The 17,907-nt window shown below is 45.1% G+C and overlaps 1 protein-coding gene and 1 long non-coding RNA gene across 3 annotated transcripts in view; one reads left to right on the forward strand and one right to left on the reverse strand.

Moving 5' to 3' along the window:
• Positions 1-17,907, forward strand: part of MYO5C (myosin VC) — a 105,259-nt gene that overhangs the window by 28,750 nt on the left and 58,602 nt on the right. For both annotated transcript variants that reach the window (XM_019832406.3, XM_019832407.3), the window contains 5 exons: positions 3,180-3,286; positions 6,632-6,897; positions 10,975-11,056; positions 12,312-12,452; positions 14,476-14,601. In XM_019832406.3, the coding sequence (XP_019687965.1) occupies positions 3,180-3,286; positions 6,632-6,897; positions 10,975-11,056; positions 12,312-12,452; positions 14,476-14,601 (722 nt within the window). The remainder of the gene's footprint in view (positions 1-3,179; positions 3,287-6,631; positions 6,898-10,974; positions 11,057-12,311; positions 12,453-14,475; positions 14,602-17,907) is intronic.
• LOC123385938 lies at positions 2,906-4,583 on the reverse strand. Its single transcript, XR_006599230.1, has 2 exons — positions 4,160-4,583; positions 2,906-3,622 (listed from the first exon to the last, which is right to left on the reverse strand). It is a non-coding gene; the product is annotated as an uncharacterized LOC123385938 (long non-coding RNA).

The following is a 17,907-nucleotide window of genomic DNA, read 5'->3' on the forward strand; positions in this document are numbered from 1 at the left end:
AATGAAATAACCTTCGGGGCACCTGGGTGGCTCAGTCTGTTAAGTATCCAACTTCAGCTCGGGTCATCATCTCATAGTTCATGAGTTCGACTCCCATGTCTGAACTTGTCTGTGCCGACAATTCAAAGCCTGGAGCCAGCTTCAGATACTGTGTCTCCCTCTCTCTGCCCTTCTCCTGCTCACACTCTGTCTCTCTCTCTCTCTCTTTCGAAAATAAATAAACATTAAAAAAATATGAAATGAAATAACCTTAAAAGTTCAGTTTCTCAGTTGTATTAGGCATGTTTCAAGTGCTCCTAAGCACATGTGACTAATAGCTACCCTATTGGACAGCACAAATACAGAACATTTCCATCACCTCGGAAAGTTCTAAACAGCAGTACTTCTAACAATGTGTGTGCCTTGTTGATACTGCTTGTCTCACTGCTGTGTTCTCTTGTTTGGGTCTCAGTGTTCTCTTTTTTATTTAAAAAAAATTTTTTTTAACATTTATTTATTTTTGAGACAAAGAGAGACAGAGCATGAACGGGGGAGGGGCAGAGAGAGAGGGAGACACAGAATCTGAAACAGTCTCCAGGCTCTGAGCAGTCAGCACAGAGCCCGACACGGGGCTCGAACCCACAGACAGTGAGATCGTGACCTGAGCCGAAGTCAGACGCTTAACCAACTGAGCCACCCAGGTGCCCCGAGTGTTCTCTTTTTCAGATGGAGATCTCCTCAAGGGTAGACCGCCTAACCTGAATTGTATGTAGGTTTAGAGCACCTTTGGTCAGACCACCCTTTTTAAAAATGTAATTGCTAAATAAATACTTGGTTGATTTGTCCATTGCTGTGTTAGTTATGAAGCTAGTATGGAGAAATTAGCAGTGAGGTCATCTAAGTTCAATATGCGCATACATGTCACAACACATCCCATACATGGGTCTCTGAAGTCTGCTCAAACTTCTTTGCTTGGCATGGGGTTGTCAGGGTCCTCTGTGTTTAGGCTCCACAAAGGGATGTAGCTAGGATGGCTTCATGAACTCCACGGGTCTTTTCACATATTGCAGTGGTCGCTGGCCTTAAACTGCTTGGATGCCCAGCGTGTCCTAACCCTTCTTTGTCTTAGTTTCCCCCTCTATAAAATGGGAACCATGATGGTGCTCACTTCATATAGTTGTTGTAAGCATTAGATGAGATTATACATGGAAAGTACTGGAGACAGGGTCTGGCACAGAGTTCCTTCCAGTTCTGTTCCTGAGACACCTTAGCTGGTCATGGATTTATGTCCCTATGAAGCAGAAGGGGATGTACTTTGACCAAAAGCTCCTTTCCTTTGTTCTTCTGATCTCAATTAACCCTTTTATCCTTGCCTGACCGTTTACTCTCTGACAGAATGAATACCCTGGAAAGAGTCAGACTTGGCCTGGACCTCAGGCTCAAGATCCTTGCCTGTTGTGCTTCTCACTGAAGTCTCACTCAGGCTAGCCACACTTTCACATGACCTTGCCTCACTAAAGAGAATTCCTTCACTGAGGTCTTAAGTCCTCTCCTTCACATCCTCGCTTTGGAGTTAGTTCACGTTCGTGGATTCTGGAAGACGTGGAATAGTGAAATGATTTAGTTATGGATCAGTCACACAGTGAGTGGGGAATGCCAAAATGAAGATCCCCAGATGGTGTGTTTTTAGTTGCTTTTCCTCCTCACTGACCTGACGCTTATCATGGTAGTGGCCGGGGGCGGGGCGGGGGGTGGGGGTTATTTCTGTTAGAGGCATCTGTCTTTCTAGTGGAAGCATTAAGTCCAAACAGAAGGCAGCAACAATGCCTAGACTCAGGCTGAGATGGAGCCTTCCACATATTTTTGGTTTGAAATCTTTTGCACCTTTGGTTTTGTTTAATCTTTGAAGTAGAGAAGACTGTGTAGGTTCTGAAATTATTTAAGAACATGACCTAGCTGCTATTGAAATAGTGCAGGTGTCCTCAAGGGAGAAGCAGAGGGTGGCCGTGGCCGCTCTTACTCAGCATTTAGGACCTGCTGTTTTTTGCTTGGAGGGAGTGGGGGGAGTCACAGGTGATGACAACACCTGCCATTCCCACGCAGACCAGGGAGCATGGATATCGACATGAATGAGCCTCCCCCACCCCCACCCCGCTCCTAGAGTATCTCCAAGCTCCTTGATGCACCACCTGGTGCCTACCCCCACCCCCCACCCTACTCCCGCCCTGGAGTCCTGACCTAGCAAAGCCCTGCTTGCAACTGGCAGGTTCTCCATCGTGATTTGCAGACATTAGACACAAAATCCTCCCTAGTAGCTGGCTAGGTTTATTTTTGGCTCCAGGAAATGTGCTAATGACCTATGGTGACTGAGTATGTTATATATTCATAATTTATATGCTACCTACAGCAGTCAGGGTCCCAGTGGGAAATACAGGGTTCACATAAATTAAGATAAAAGAAGGAGGGTTTATCTATGAAGGGACCAACTACAAAGATGTGGACAGATCTGTGGGAGCTATAAGGGGCAGCAAGTAGCCAGGGTCAGGAGCAGAGCTGTTCACTGCTCTTTCCCATTTGGGCACAGCAGTGTCACTGGAGCCAGAAAGTAGGGTTGGGGGAAGTCATCACCAGACCAGGAGCGATGACCTGTCAGTTGGCCACACTGAGAGCCTGAGGCAACTTTGCAGGGAGAGAAACAGGGATGACCTATCTAGTACCTCTCTCCTCCTGATCTCTGATCTCCTGCCAGCAGTCCTCGCTGGTCACACCCAACCAGAGGCCAGAGGGCATGAGAGCCCATTGCCTTCAGCCAGATGGTTCAGCCCCCTGGGGCTGCAGAGGCAGATGGAATCCATCCAGCACCCACCACAAGAAGAATTCAAGGAGCTTGTGAACCAAAAAAAAAAAAAAAGAAACACAATGAAAATAAAGGAAGCATATCACGTCGAATAAATGAGAGCTGATTCTCTCAGGAAACTGACATGAAGTGGTTACTTGCATATTACTTTTTGTGTTGAACTTCTAGCAGCAATGCCAAAAGGGGAAACCCAGAGGGCTGCAGAATTCACGTCTGTGTCATTTCAAGTCCAGATCTTGGCACTGATGGCACTAGAGTGTCTTGAAAGAATTCAGGTGCTTATCTTACTAGTGTGAAGTAAGAGAAGAAATGCAGTAACCCTAATTTGGAAATTTTTTTTCAGGTTTCAAGGAAGATTTTCAGATGGATGTTTTTAAGATCCTAGCAGCCATCCTCCATCTGGGCAACGTGCAGATCACAGCGGTGGGCAACGAGAGATCCTCAGTTAGTGTAAGCCGCTGCTTTGTTTCACCTTCCTGTGTTCAAAGAGTCATGAGTAGAGAGTCTTGTGGTTACCCTGCTTCTGCATCTTAGCACCGGGCACATTGGGCCCACCGGGGAGACCTGGTTTCAGGAGAAGAAAGCAAGGATTTCCAGGGGTGGCTTTTAAAGAGTAAAACTTCTTCCTCTTGCAACAGTAGAGGAGGGGGAAAGGCATTCTCCATGTGTTTTCCTTTATTCAGTAAATTTTTACCAAGTTCCTTCTATGTGCCAAGCCCTGCTGTAGGCTCTGGAGAAACAGCAGCAAACAAAGCAAGACAGGAAGCCCTTCATGAGGCTTATGCTCTAGGGGAAGGAAGTCGAGGGGAGGAGACACAATAAGTAATTATGGGCTCTGGCAGCTGGTGGTGGCTATTAAAAAGGAAACTGAAGCAGAGTAGGGGGTACAGAGGGGCTGTACGTCTTTGTGTAGAGCATTCAGAGAAAGCCTTGCTGATGTGGTGGCACTGGGCAGAAGCCTGAAGCTGAGAAGGTGAGTTGTGCCTGTATTGGGGGAAGAACATTCAAAAGTAGAGGGAACAGCAGGCGCAGAGGCCCTCAGGCAGGAGGTGTTTGAAAAATAGTAAAAAAAAAAAAAAAAAAAAGATCAAGTCAACATATCCAAAGAGGAATGAGTAAAACAAGGGGTGGTACATGAGGCCAGAAAATGTGTGTGTGGGAAGAGAGGGTACAAGTCACGTAGGGCCCTGAGGGAGCTGGATATGTTAAGCAGAAAGGATGCCTCCTGCCTCCCAACACTTGCCTACACTAAGCACCGATGGTGCTGGCTTTCTCTCTGGAAATATATTCCATAGAAGTTTTGTGACAGATTTCTCTACTTACCAAACACAAAGTTAGTTTATATGTGTGTCTCTTCGACAAAATTATGAGAAGTGATCCTTGGTAGCGGCATGTATTTGGTTATGCTCGTTAATATCCACATCAAGAAGAAAATAACATATAGTGAAAAATGTTTCTATGAAATGTGCAGTCTCTTGACCTTTAAAGCTTGGCATATATATACACGTCTATCTTGTCAGCTGCCATCACCATAACAAAACAGCATAGGCTAGATGGCTTCAACAACAGGAAGTGGTTTTCTCATAGTCCTGAAAGTCTGAGATCGGGATGCCAGCATGGTTGAGCTCCTGATGATGGCTCTCTTCCTGGCTTGCAGATAGCCTCCTGTTTGCGGTGTCCTCACAGCAGAAAGAGGGAGAGAGAGAGAGAGAGAGCTCTGGTCTCTTCCTCTTCTTAGAAGGGTACTGATTCCATCATGGGGTCCCACCCTTATGACCTCATCTAAACACAGTCCCCTCCCACGGGCCCTACTCCAAATACTGTCACACTGGAGGTTAGGGCTTCAACATATGAATTTTTGGAGGAAGCATTCAGTTCATGATCTAACAATGTCCATTTTCATGTTCTCCGAAAGACTCATGGTGACAGTACACTGGTAATTTCTTGGCTCTCTGGTACCTGAAGTTTAGGGCAGAAGAGAACCAAACAGTGGATGGAGCATGAGTTTTTGGCTCCAGTGCCTCAGTCCTTTGACCAGGAAGTAATTTTCCTCCCTCTCCTCAAGCTCTCACACTAAGTGCCCCTCCCATGCCACCAGTGTCCAGCCCTCATTGGGTTAGTCAGTTCACATGAGACTGGGAGCTTCTGGGAGAGGGGATAGTAGGCCTGGGTAGGAGCCTCTTGTGCATGTGGTGGGTGTTCTTTCTCCCTCTGTACCTTCCCATGTACCTCCGTGGAATGGGCTTCTGCACGCGTTCTTTTCAAACTCCTTAAACTAAAGGTGTGATTTCCACCCAACAATTGCCCTTGCATTGAACTCTGTCCCATTAAGTTTGTTATGAAGGTAGTATTTTGGAACAAGAGTTAAAACCACTAGACTAAAAATCCTTTGTTTATCAATCTAAGGAGACAAAGTCCTCGAAGAAGATGTATAGTCTCCTTTATTGAAATTTTACTTATTTTGAGAGAGACAGAAACAGCATGAGTAGGGGAGGGGCAGAGAGAGAGGAAGAGAGAGAGAATCCCAAGCAGGCTTCACACTGCCAGTGCAGAGCCTGATGTGGGGCTCAAACTCACGAAACTGTGAGATCATGACCTGAGCTGAAACCAAGAGTTGGACGCTTAACTGACTGAGCCACCCAGGTGCCCCAAGATGTAGAATCTTCATAGCAAATTAGAGTTCTATAATTATTGGTCCTATCTTTGGAACATACATACCATTTGTTTGCATCAGAAGCTTGGAGTATCAGGCAAATACAATCTAGATGAAGTCACCTTTTTAAGAATTGTTGCCCCTTTCCTTCCCCCTGTGGCAGGACCTGTAGCTGAATGTTTTTGACTCAGATGGTTTAGTTCCTTCTTGGAAGGAAGAAGACCCATGATTCTGGCAGTCTGCTACACACTGAAGAGGTCAGGTGCCCGAGTAAAAGCTTTGTGTTCCTGGAATGTTGGTCAGAAGGGGTGTGGGTGGACAGTAAGGAGGTACTGGGACAGTGGTTCTATGCTCCACTGTAATCTGATGCTTTTTAAGTACAACCACATGGTTTTCTGATTGCCTGTGATGATTCTACAGATTAGCCTGCCTCAGAAGTTCCCTTGCCAGAGAGGAATGATACTGCTCAGTCACAGGGTTCACACCTCCTTGCCAAGTGACAAGGACTCCTTGTCCATGCTGGTTGAGGACAAACAGAAACAGACCTTTCCTTGTCTGTGACCAATGGTGCAGCTCTCATGCCCCAGCTGGGAGAGAAGCAAGATTTACTTTGTGTGTCCAGGAAAAGTCTTTGACACATTCACCCTGTCAGCTAGGAAGCCAGCTCTGTGAAGGGACCCCACTGGGTGCTCTGACGATGACATCTAGGTACCTTAGGACTAAGACCTCCCATGCAAAACCCGAGCACACAGGGAGGGACAGAGTGAGTGAACGTGCAATGGCAGGTGGCCCTGGCATCTTGCAAAGGAAAGAGAGGGACCTTGAGGCTGTGTCCACATGCACAGAAAGGGGAGGATTGCCTTCGTGGCCTTACTCACCCCTGACATTCTTTGGCCAGAGTGAAAATCCAGGTGGGATGCAGCCCAGGAATGCCAAGGCCATGTGCAGGCCCCATGCTGCTGTGGCCTCTCCTGCCTTCCTCCCAGGCTTGCCTCTGTCTCACGAGGCCTGGTCATTCTCACGCCAGTTCGTCCTCGTCTCTCACATAGGCCCAGATGGAGGCCGAGGGGCCCCTGCTGGGTGGGCTGGAGCTGGGTTGGATGGCCAGATGGCCCTGATGGGGTTTGTGCTTGTTTTTGAAGGAGGATGACACTCACCTGGAGGTGTTCTGTGAGCTCCTTGGCCTGGAGAGGAGCAAATTTGCTCAGTGGCTATGCAATCGGAAAATCATTACAACCTCTGAGACGGTGGTAAAACCCATGACCAGGCCCCAAGCTGTCAACGCCAGGGATGCACTGGCCAAAAAGATCTACGCTCACCTGTTCAACTTCATTGTGGACAGAATTAACCAAGCGTTGCAGTTTTCAGGCAAGCAGCACACTTTTATTGGTGTTTTGGACATTTATGGGTAAGATTCTCTTCCGTGAGCCTGTCTTTTGTCATTTAAATGTCAAATGCTCATTATCTTTAGATCATTTTGTTCTCGTTCCTTTTTTGTGTTTCACATGATCAGAAAGGTGGTCTTCTCTCTGTTTGCATGTGTGAATGTTAAGTATGGTCCCCTGGGCTCCAGTGTGTTTTATGTAGAGTGTATTAAATCAGTGCTGAATTAATAATGGCTGACATCAAGAGCTCACCATATGCTAGCTACTGTGCTGCATGGTTTTCATGTGCTTTCTCACTCTTCAAACAGAAAGGAAACAACCAAGGCTTAGACTCAGAAATGTGTTCGCGGTTGCTCTGTTGGTGGGAGAGCCCAGTGCTGTGTGAAATTCCTGCTCGTGTCTGAGATGTGGAGCCCTGACACACCTTTCCCATTTCAAAGGGGCAAAATGACATTCCCAGACGTTCTGGACCTTGCTCATGTTCACAGGGACCTAGGTTGACCCAAACCCAGGCTTTTGACCAGCCAGCTTCTCACACCAGAATCCTCTTCTGTTGTCGGACCCCAGCCCTTCTCCAGCTCTTCTAATACTGTTGGGGACCAAGTTCCCACCACACTGGAGGCGCTTTTCCTCCTCTTTGCCCAGTCTTCCTTTTCTAAATCCCAGGCCAAACACATGCTCGAGATGCCGACAGAGTCCCCAGAGTGTGAGTAAGTGAGGACAGACCAGCGTGGGAGCAGGCTCTGAGGGTTGGTGGAACTCAGGCTTCTGTTTGTCAACACCTGGCCTTAAATACCCAATGTCTCACCCCTCCCAGGACCAATCCTGGTTTCTCCGTGTGGGAAGGGGCAGATTATTCCATTTGAGGCATCACAGAGTATCCCACCTGGCTTGGGGAGTGTTCCCCCACACCCTGTGAGAAGCAGCCCAACCTCTCTTTCCCATACAAAGAGGAGAGCCCGGCTCTAGGCACCCCTACCCCAGCCTGCTGGAGGAGGGAGGAAGCAGATGGGCCATGATGCTGTTGAACTTTTACCCAGGTACAGAGAAACCGCTTTCCCATAGTTTAATGTGAGACAATGCCTCAAGGGAGTTACTTTGTTTAATTTAGATTCTGAGTTAATGCATGTGACTCCCAATTAATAGCATATGTCAACAGTTCTAAAATACTGATACATCACTGGGATGGTCTAATAAATGATTTACTTTGTCTTGTTCTAAAAAGAGGATTTGAGCAGCCAGTAAAAATCTAAGTAGACTTTTAAAGTGTTTTTTTTTTTAATGTTTTTTATTTGAGATAGGGAGAGGGGTAGGGGAGGGGCAGAGAGAGGCAGGGAGGGAATCCCAAGCAGGCTCTGTGCTGTCAGGGCAGAGACCAACTTAAGGCTCAGTCTCACAAACTGAAAGATCATGACCTGAGCCAAAATCAAGAGTCAGATGCTTCACCGTCTAAGCCACCCAGGTGCCTCAACCTAAGTAGGCTTTTAAAAACTAATAGTCTTATTTAACAATGGTCTCTTTCATTGTGGTGTAAATACATGATTGTTACAGTAATCTCTCTTCTGTGTTTTTTAATGTGTTAAAAATAAATAGTCCTTTAGGGTATATTATTCCATTTATCCAGCACAGTGACGTGTGTGATTGGTGAATGGAATAGGGACATGGCCCTTGTCCTCTTGGGATTTAATCTTAGTGGAGGAGGCAGGCAGGTAATTAGAGATTGAGAGGGTTCTTGTGATGGGAATAAGCAAATGAGCAGATGGATGTGCTGGAGGTTTGGGGGTGGGGGGAGGAGGGCAGCTGAGTACGAACCTCGGTGTGGAGGAGAATGGCTGGCAGGCAGCAGTCAGATCCACGAAGACCACTATCATAAGGAATTTGAAGTTTTGGTTCAGTGAGCAAATCAGAGACAGGAATAACTATAAATTTATAAGAACTTGTTAGAGTATACTTTAAATTAAAATTTAAAAATTAAGTTCCTCTTCAGAAATTCTAAAAGTAGCGTACTTGCTGCCATCCATGAATTAACGGTGCCTTCTAAAAAAAAAAAAAGAAGAAAAAGAAAAAAAGAAAGGAATAAGCTCTTCTCTAAGTAACAGTGCTGCCGCCTGGGGCGGATCCTTTCACTACTTTCTCCATCTGGTAAGCTCATGTAGATCAGCCCTTGCTCATGCACACCATGCAGCCTTTGAGGGAACGGGGCTCAATTCCACCTGGAAATACAGCAGCCCCAAAGTAAAAGTTAGCAGCGCTGAAAAGCTGTGAGTCTGGAGGTGTCTGCTCAGAACAACATGAAGACTTGTAGTTCCCCAGCCAGTCGGGCTGGGGTCTGGAGCTATATGCTGGGGTTGGTCTATGTGCTCTGGATCCAGAGTGGGAAGGGCCTGGGGCTAGGAGGCAGAACCCCAGGAGCAAGCATGGCAGCAAACCAGTTGTGTGGCCCTGAGAGAGTCCAAGACCTCTCTAAACCTCAGTTTCTGCATCTGTAAGATGGGACCTCTCTCATAGGGTTATTCTGAAGACCAAATGGAAGAAATTGTGAAGTCGCCTTAAGAACCATAAGCATCATTTAAATGTGAAATGTTGTAGCTGATGTGCGTCTGGCATTTTAAGTCATAGATTTTGGTCTTCCCATGGCTTTTGAACTTTAGATCTGAGGGCCCATTTTGGGGAGAGGGAGTAGGCAAAAGGGCAGGAAAATAATAATATTTGATATTCCATCCCTGCTCTAGAAAGCCTTGCTTTTGGCCCTGGCTATGGGCTGAGGAGCATAACAAGGCCCTTTGGACTCTCCCCCTGGCCTAGTGCTGGTCTGTCCACCGTGTCCAGACCGGCCCTGGGCTTCTGAGGGTGTATGTGGAATGGGATCATCAAGAGCTGTGTGGGTTCTGCTCCTGCTCTGATCACCCTGAAGCTGTCCAGAGTGCAGTCCAGGCCCTCAACCTACCCTGGAATTCTAACCTGAGCCAAACTAGCTCAGTCAAGTGAGGTTCCCAGGGAACCTGTGGTTGGAGTTGGCAGGAACCACTCAGAATTAAAGCAATTAAGAACCAAGGCTTTGGAGGCACTAAGAGCTGGGGTCAAATTGCATGTCTGGCACTACTCGCTGCTTTGGCCTCTGGCCCTCAGGTGTAACGGTGGGTCTTGCTGGTCCTGCACATAGGGCAGTGTTAGGGTTAAGTGAGGTCATAGGCCCTGATCCTCATACCTGCAGTGCAGAAGCGCTCCTGGCAGAAGCGTTCACCTGACTGGGAGGCAAAAGTCGGTGCTGTGTTTTGTCCAGCCCACATCACCGCTTACAGGGTGAGAGAATTCACATGTGAGTCCAGATTTTCAGCTTCTCTTGTGAGTCGAGCCGTCTGGCATTCAGACCTGCGTTAATCATGGTCACGGCAGATGGAACGGAGTTGCAGCTGCCGCCACAGGACAGCCTGCTTGTGGTAGCCTGCGGTAAGGCTCACTGTAGTGCTGTCTCCAGCCCGCTCCCTGTTTCTGTCACCGCCTGCCTCCTCTCCAGTCTTGAGCTTGCAACTCCAGAGATAAGTATTTAAAGTCTAAAAGTAGACCCGATGGGGTCTGCTGGGCTGTGGGCCATCGAATGACCTCGCCCTTGTCCTCCAAGAACTATGAAGCCAGGCCTTGAGGAGGCAGCTGTGCAACAAAGAGTGAGCGAACAGGAAACAGCATTGCCTTTGACCTGAAAGCATGGGCCTTGTAGTCAGGCAGGCTTATAGTCGCTGCGTGACCTCAGGCACCTTTCTTAATCTCTCAGAGTCCCATTTCCTCATCGACAAAGAGAAGATAATTGGGTGTCAGTGCTGTTGTGTGAATCAAATGATGCATCCTCTTGTGACCAGCCTTCTGGAAGGCCTGCTTCAGGGTTGGTGCCTTGTACACACCAGATTCCTTGGAGAGGCAGCTTGGAAAAAGATGATTTGTAACCTGCCAGGATATTAAAACCAAAAGCTGTGAGGCATATTTAAAATTTGCAGAAAACATAGCAGACTTCTAAACTGTGAAGTTCGTCAAAAAATACTGAGCTATAAACAAATGTGTGTGCCCTTCAAGAAATGTTTTAACCTGTTTAAACCATATTTCAGTTTTGAAACCTTTGATGTGAACAGCTTTGAACAGTTTTGCATCAATTACGCTAATGAGAAGCTGCAACAGCAGTTTAACCTGGTAGGTGACTTTTCTGCCTTCTTTCTTTTCGGCCTACTTCTCAACCCTGCATGCGAGCCAAAGAGCCTCTCTCTCCTCCCATCTCCAGAGTAGTGAAGGAGCCACACGCTGGGTCACTGCACCACCTTGTGGCCATAACTTGAAATCATACTTGCCCATCCCTTTTCCTGTTTTTCTAGGCCCCTGGCCAGCTGCTCAGCTTCAGTTCATCGCCTCCCGTGCTTGCTCACAGACCCTCTGTGCAGCTAGACTGAATAATTTAGTTAGTTTCCACGGCCTTGCAAGCCTCTTTATCCTTGTACCTGCCCCTCTCGGTGCTGTAACCCACCTGCTCCTGTCCTGAGAGCTGAGATGGTTTGAATCTCAGCTCTCTCACGTTCTTCCTTTGGGACCTTGGGCTCAGAGCCTCAGTTTCCTCTTTTTTAAAACTGGGTCAGTAGTCTCTGCCTGTGTAATGTTGTAAGAAGACCTAACACTGACTCATACTCATTAAATGTTTCTTTTCTTTCCTTTTCCTCACTTTGGAATAAATCCATGTATACCGTTGAATTTCATCCCCTTGCAAATTTGTATTTTCTCAAGGATTCCCTGGAAGTTTAACATTTAATAACTACAAGTAAGGTTTATTCCAGGTAGATATGCTACATAGCTCACTTGAAGTCACCCCACCATTCTTTGCATTCCCCTTAGTCCCCTCACTACTGTGCTCTCTCTGGTCTGTTTGAGAGTCATTTGTTTCTCAGCTTCCTATTGGGCTTCTTCTCCTCACTGCCCCTCCCCTCCCCCTACCTGTAGCCAGGATGAGCCTGAGCCTGTCCTCTGGGAAGCCTCCCTGATACCGTTAGGGCCTGAACAAGGAGTGAACAAAGCTCTCCATGTTGTTGGCTTCTCACACTGGCCCCACAGCCAGCATTTGCGAGCAGGCTGGCTCCCACCGGCCAGAGAGGCTGCCTCTTTCTTGGATACCAGCAGTGCTATGAGCAGGGAGGGGTTGCAGGACCACCCTGAGTATGCTGGGTGTTGAGTAAACAGCATGTGGGGTTCCACTCAGACCAGGTGGGAGGATGACGGCTAGACTCACGTTAGGATCTTGACAACATTGATCATGGATAAGGAGGGCTGCCTGTACCTCAGGGTCTTCCTTAAATACTGCAAACCAGTCGGGTGTTTGTATTTTCCAGATGCTATGTCCTAGACTTTGGAAGCACACTTTAATGTTTTGTTTTATTTTCTCTATTAACTTCTGGATTTCCAGCATGTCTTTAAACTTGAACAAGAAGAATATATGAAGGAAGATATCCCTTGGACTCTGATAGATTTTTATGACAACCAACCAGTTATTGACTTGATTGAAGCAAAAATGGGCATTTTGGAGCTACTGGATGAAGAATGCTTGGTAACTTAAATTTTTTTTTCAACTTCCAAGTGGTAACAAATGAGAATATTACAAAATGGATTTTTTAAATGTACATTTAAATTTCAGATGTGTTACCCATTTGGTTGAGTATTAATGCTGGGACAGGAGTCCGTAGCAGGAACAGCAGAGGGCCGGGTGAGCCTCGCCCTCAGCAGGTGTAGCCCACCATTGGGTAACACACACAACCTCTCAGGCCATGTCCAGCAAGGGGGAGCCCTTTGAGCACCTAGGGGTATGTAGAATGGACCGGAAAATGGCAGGTGACTTCATGCCACTTGTTAATGACTAACAAGAATTGAGTTTTCTTTTGTTTCCTCATTCTTGTGAGTCATCCATTTGGAGGTGTAGCTGAAAAATCAACATCATATAATTTGAAAGAAGCGTTCTACTGTTGTTATGTCCTTCTGGGAGGAGCAACGTAACAGTGGGGCAGCCTAGCAATGTTCCTCATGGGACCTCAGGGACAAATAATCCCCAGGGCAATATTTTGTTTTTGGTTTAAAGATTGTATTATGATGCTTAAACATAGATTTAGTTTCCTCTCCAGAGATTTATTTCTACCAAAAAAAAAAAAAAAACAAAACAAAACATACTGTTGAAGAGTTACTGGCATTTTCTCCCCAGAATTGTCAATTCCATGGTTTTACTCATGAATTATCCTATCTGGTACCACAGTGACAGAAGATTAAAGGGCTGGCATCAGGTCAAAGCATTCCGGAATGATCTAATGAGGGTAGGGTGCATAGGCCAACGTAGCCTCCAGGAAATACTTGTACCTACTCTACACAGACATTCCCTAGGTGACCAATGTCACGAAGAAGCATGCAGGAGTCGTTTGGGCACAATGGGATATTAACTTCACTAAGTTTGGATTGAATATAATTGATCACTTGCAAATCACCAGCATCAAGAACAAGTTTTGCAACTAAGCTTTGTTTCAGTAGGTAGTTATTAGTTAAGCAGTAAAACAAAAGAAAATCTATTTTTCTGAGATTGGGCAAAGTGGGGAGGACTATATTTAGGTGCCAGTCTTTCCCCATTCAATGGAGAATAAAAGTCACATTCATGTAATGGAACCCATGCTATTTGTCCCTTGAACCTTTAGACTTCTCTGAGAAGAAGTAATAGGAATACTGCCAAATTTGCAAAAATAAATTTCTTCATTCTTGAGTCATTATAGGTCCATTTCCTTCTAGTTTATAACATTTTGTTTGTCTAAAGGGGCATGGATATATCTGTTTAAATGGCACCCTAAAGATTGTTAAGATCAAGGACAGATGTATGCCTAGAGTTGCTTTATAAAAAGGAACCATAGGGGCACCTGGGGTGGCTCAGTCAGTTAGGCGTCTGACTCTTGATTTCGGCTCATGTTCCTCTCATGGTTCATGGCATCGTGCCCCACGTCTGGCTCTGCTGACAGTGTGGGGCCTGCTTGGGATTCTCTCTCTCCTCTCTCTTCCCCTCCCCCACTCATGTTCTCCTTCCCTCTCTTTCTCTCTTACTCAAAGTAAATAAATAAGCATTTAAAAAATAAATAAAATAAAATAAAAAATAAATAATCAATAAAATAATTTTTAAAAATAAAAAAAAATTAAAAGGAGGGGCACCTGGGTGGCTCAGTCGGTTAAGTATCTGATTTTGACTCAGGTCATGGTCTCACAGTTGGTGAGTTTGAGCCCCGCATCGGGCTCTGTGCTGACAGCTCAGAGCCTGGAACCAGCTTTGGATTCTGTATCTTCCTCTCTCTCTTTGCCCATCCCTACACACACACACACACACACACACACACACACACACACACACACACACTATCTGTCTCTCTCCCCAAAATAAATAAATAAACATTAAAAATAATAAAAATAATAAAAATCAGCTGCGGATCTAAGCATCTCACTCTGGGGTTCCAGCTCACTTGATTTGTCAGAATTAGTGCTTTTTTGTGCTTCTTAACCTTTTGTCTCCAGTTGTCTTACTTACTATTTGGTTTGCTTTTGTCTTGCAGTTACCACATGGAACTGATGAAAACTGGCTTCAAAAGCTATACAATAATTTTGTCAACAAGAACACTTTGTTTGAAAAGCCCAGAATGTCAAATACATCCTTTATCATCCAGCACTTTGCTGATAAGGTACAATGAAAGTCTGGAGCAATGCTGTCTGTGCTGGAGCTGTTGCCTGGTGGCGGCAGGCAGGCCAGAAACTTTTCTGATCAGATTCAAGTCACACGGCATATAGCTGTGATGAAGAATACATGCGTGTGTGTTTAACGATCTTTATTTGTTTTTATCGCAAAATATGAGTTTCAACGGTACGGCCTTAAACATGAATGTGGTGCTAGTGGACCTCATTTCTGATTTTGGATTTACTGTGAATTCATTAGTCTCTTATCAGTTTATTTCCTCTATAAAGTTGTCAAAATCAAGGCAGCATAATTGTTTTCTATAATGAAAGCTATATATTTTTTTGAGGTTTTTCTTTGTTATTCAGTTATATTTATTACAGTGGTAACATAGGTTGGCTGAAGATGTTGTGTTTTCTGGGTGGTCTTTATTTTCTTCTTTATAGATCTATTTTTTATGAAACAAATGTTACCTTAATAAAAAGACAAAATTGATATAGTGGGAGAGGGGCCAAGATGGCAGAGCAGCATGGAAGCTCTTGGCTTCTCTCGTCACTGAAATGCTGCTAGATCAGCACCAAACCATTTTGTACACCTAGAAAATTGATGTGAGGATTAACCCAACAATCTGTATAACTTGAGCCACTGAACTTGGCGGGTACACGGCACGGAGAGTTCAGTTGGGAAGAGAGAAGCCGTGGAGGGTAGGGAGCTGTTTTTGCAGAGAGAGGACTGAGAAAATGGGGGAGAGTCCAGGAAAAGCACTCCCCCGAAAGTAGCTGGAGAGAAAGAAAAAGAGTGGAAACACCCACGGTGACTGAACCAGAAAGGGAGAAAGGGAAAGGAGAGCGTTTCAATACCATTAGTACTCTGGAAACAAGGTAGAGCAGAGTCAATATGTGGTGGTGCTCTGATGGGAAGGGCGAATCCCCAGAAGCAGACAGGGAGGTCCAAGGGCTCCGTGGACCACACAGGGAGGTGTTCCCCTGCTAGGAGGGCATTTGGTAGAGGCTGTAGTGTCCCCACAGGCAAAGGTCCCAGCAGACCCCAGAAAACAGCCATGTTTGCTGGTATTGGAACAAAGACACCAGAGTGAGGTGAAACCTGGCATTGGCTGTGTGTTGTGTTTTGCCATGATCTCTGAACCTCAGCTGCTGTGCTATCCCATGAACTTTTTCTGGGGCAGGCAGACACCTGGCCACAATCTCTGAAACTGTGCAACAGCATGACCGCATGAACATTCCTGGGGGGCAAGCCAGCACCTGGTCATTGCCCAGCAAGACCCTTCCCCAGAGGGTTGGAGCAAGTCGAAGCCACAGGGCTCTTAGAAGTGAGGGGTTTGGTAACACAGCCCCACTGAGATATAATTCATGAGGGAAGTGCCATCTGGCAGGCTGACAGCTTGGACACAGACAGTGTAGAAGTGGGGAGTGGACAGAAGCCAGAGACAAAGGAGGGGTGCTTGATTGCTGGTCAGTGAGAGCTCAGAGTTCTGGTGCCAGAGACTGGGAAGCTGGGTGACGCCATTTTCACCTCTCTCATGCATCTGCATACAAGTGCTCTGTGCCACACCAATCCACCCCGATAAACTAAGCAGTGCCACCTAGTAGAGAACGGAGCTGTTACATCAAGCTCCATCCAACTGCACCAACCAAGCCCTAGAGGATGACCACAAGTCTCTCTGCCTGTTTAGTGTACACACTATAAAATGCTTCAGAGTTTGACTTCTAGAGGAAACTGGATGTAATTTCATTATGTTTGCTGGTCCATCTATTTGAGTTTTTTTCTTTCTTTTCTTATTCTTGGATACAGAAAGAGAAAAAATTTCTTTTCTGTTTTTTAAAAAAATATTTAAAAACTTTTTTACTATATTTTTTATTTTTTTGTAAAATTTTAAATTCTATTTTATTTTCTTCATTTCATTTTATTCTGTTTTATTGGGACTTTTAAAAATTTTTTAAACATTTTCTTACTTTCATCCTTTTTTCTCTTCTTTTTCTTTCCCTTTTCTCTCTATTCTATCCAACTTCTTTCAACAACCAGACCCAAATACACCTAGGATCTAGATTCCTTTATTTGATTTTTTGTGTTGTTTTTAATTTTTTTAATTTTAATTTTTTATTTTATTAACTCTTTTTCATCTTCCAAAGTGACAAAATGAAGCAATTCACCCCAAAACAAAGAGGAGGAAGAAATTAGAGCTAGGGGGTTGCCTGAGTGGCTCAGTTAAGCGTCTGACTTCAGCTCAGGTCATGATCTTGCAGTTCACGAGTTCAAGCCTCACGTTGGGCTCTGTGCTGACAGCTCAGAACCTGGAGTCCACTTCAGATTCTGTGTTTCCCTCTCTCTCTGCCCCTCCCCAGCTCACACTCTGTCTCTCTCAAAAATAAAAACATTTAAAAAAAATTAGAGAACTCAGTGACTCATTAAAAAAGAAAAACATCCGAATCATAGGAGTCCCAGAAGATGAAGAGAGAGAAAAAAGGGGTAGAAGGTTTATCTGAGCAAATCATAGCAGAAAACTTTCCTAATCTGGAGAAAGACACAGACATCAAAATCCAGGAAGCACAAAGAGCTTCCACTAAATTCAACAAAAACCAACCATTAACAAGGCACAATATAGTCAAATTCACAAAATACACAGACAAGGAAAGAATTATGAAAGCAGCAAGGGAAAAAAGTCCTTAACCTATAAGGGAAGACAGATGAGGTTCACAGCAGACCTATCCACAAAAACTTGGCAGGCCAGAAAGAAGTGGCAGGATATATTCAGTGTGCTGAATCAGAAAAATATGCAGCCAAGAATTATATATCCAGCAAGGCTGTCATTCAAAATAGAAGGAGAGATAAAGAGTTTCCCAAACTAAAACTAAAGGAGTCTGTGACCACTAAACCTGGCCTGCAAGAAATTTTAAGGGGGACTCTCTGAGGGGATAAAAGACAAAACAAAACCAAAAAAGCAACAAAAACTAGAAAGGACCAGAGAACACCACCAGAAACTCCAACTCTACAGGCAGCACGATGGCAATAAATTCATATCTTTCAGTACTCACTCTAAATGTCAATGGGTTAAACTCTCCAATCAAAAAACATAGCATAAATAGAATGGATAAGAAAACAAGATCCATCTAGACCTAAACAAGACCCATTTTAGACTTAAAGATACCTTAAGATTGAAAGTAAGGGAATGGAGAACCATCTATCATGCTAATAGTCAGCAAAAGAAAGCCAGAGTAGCCATACTTATATCACACAATGTACATTTTAAAATAAAGACTGTAACGAGATGAAGAAGGGCATTATATCATAATTCCAC

The sequence above is a fragment of the Felis catus genome, chromosome B3, assembly GCF_018350175.1.
Source record: "Felis catus isolate Fca126 chromosome B3, F.catus_Fca126_mat1.0, whole genome shotgun sequence".
Classification (NCBI taxonomy): Eukaryota; Metazoa; Chordata; class Mammalia; order Carnivora; family Felidae; genus Felis; species Felis catus.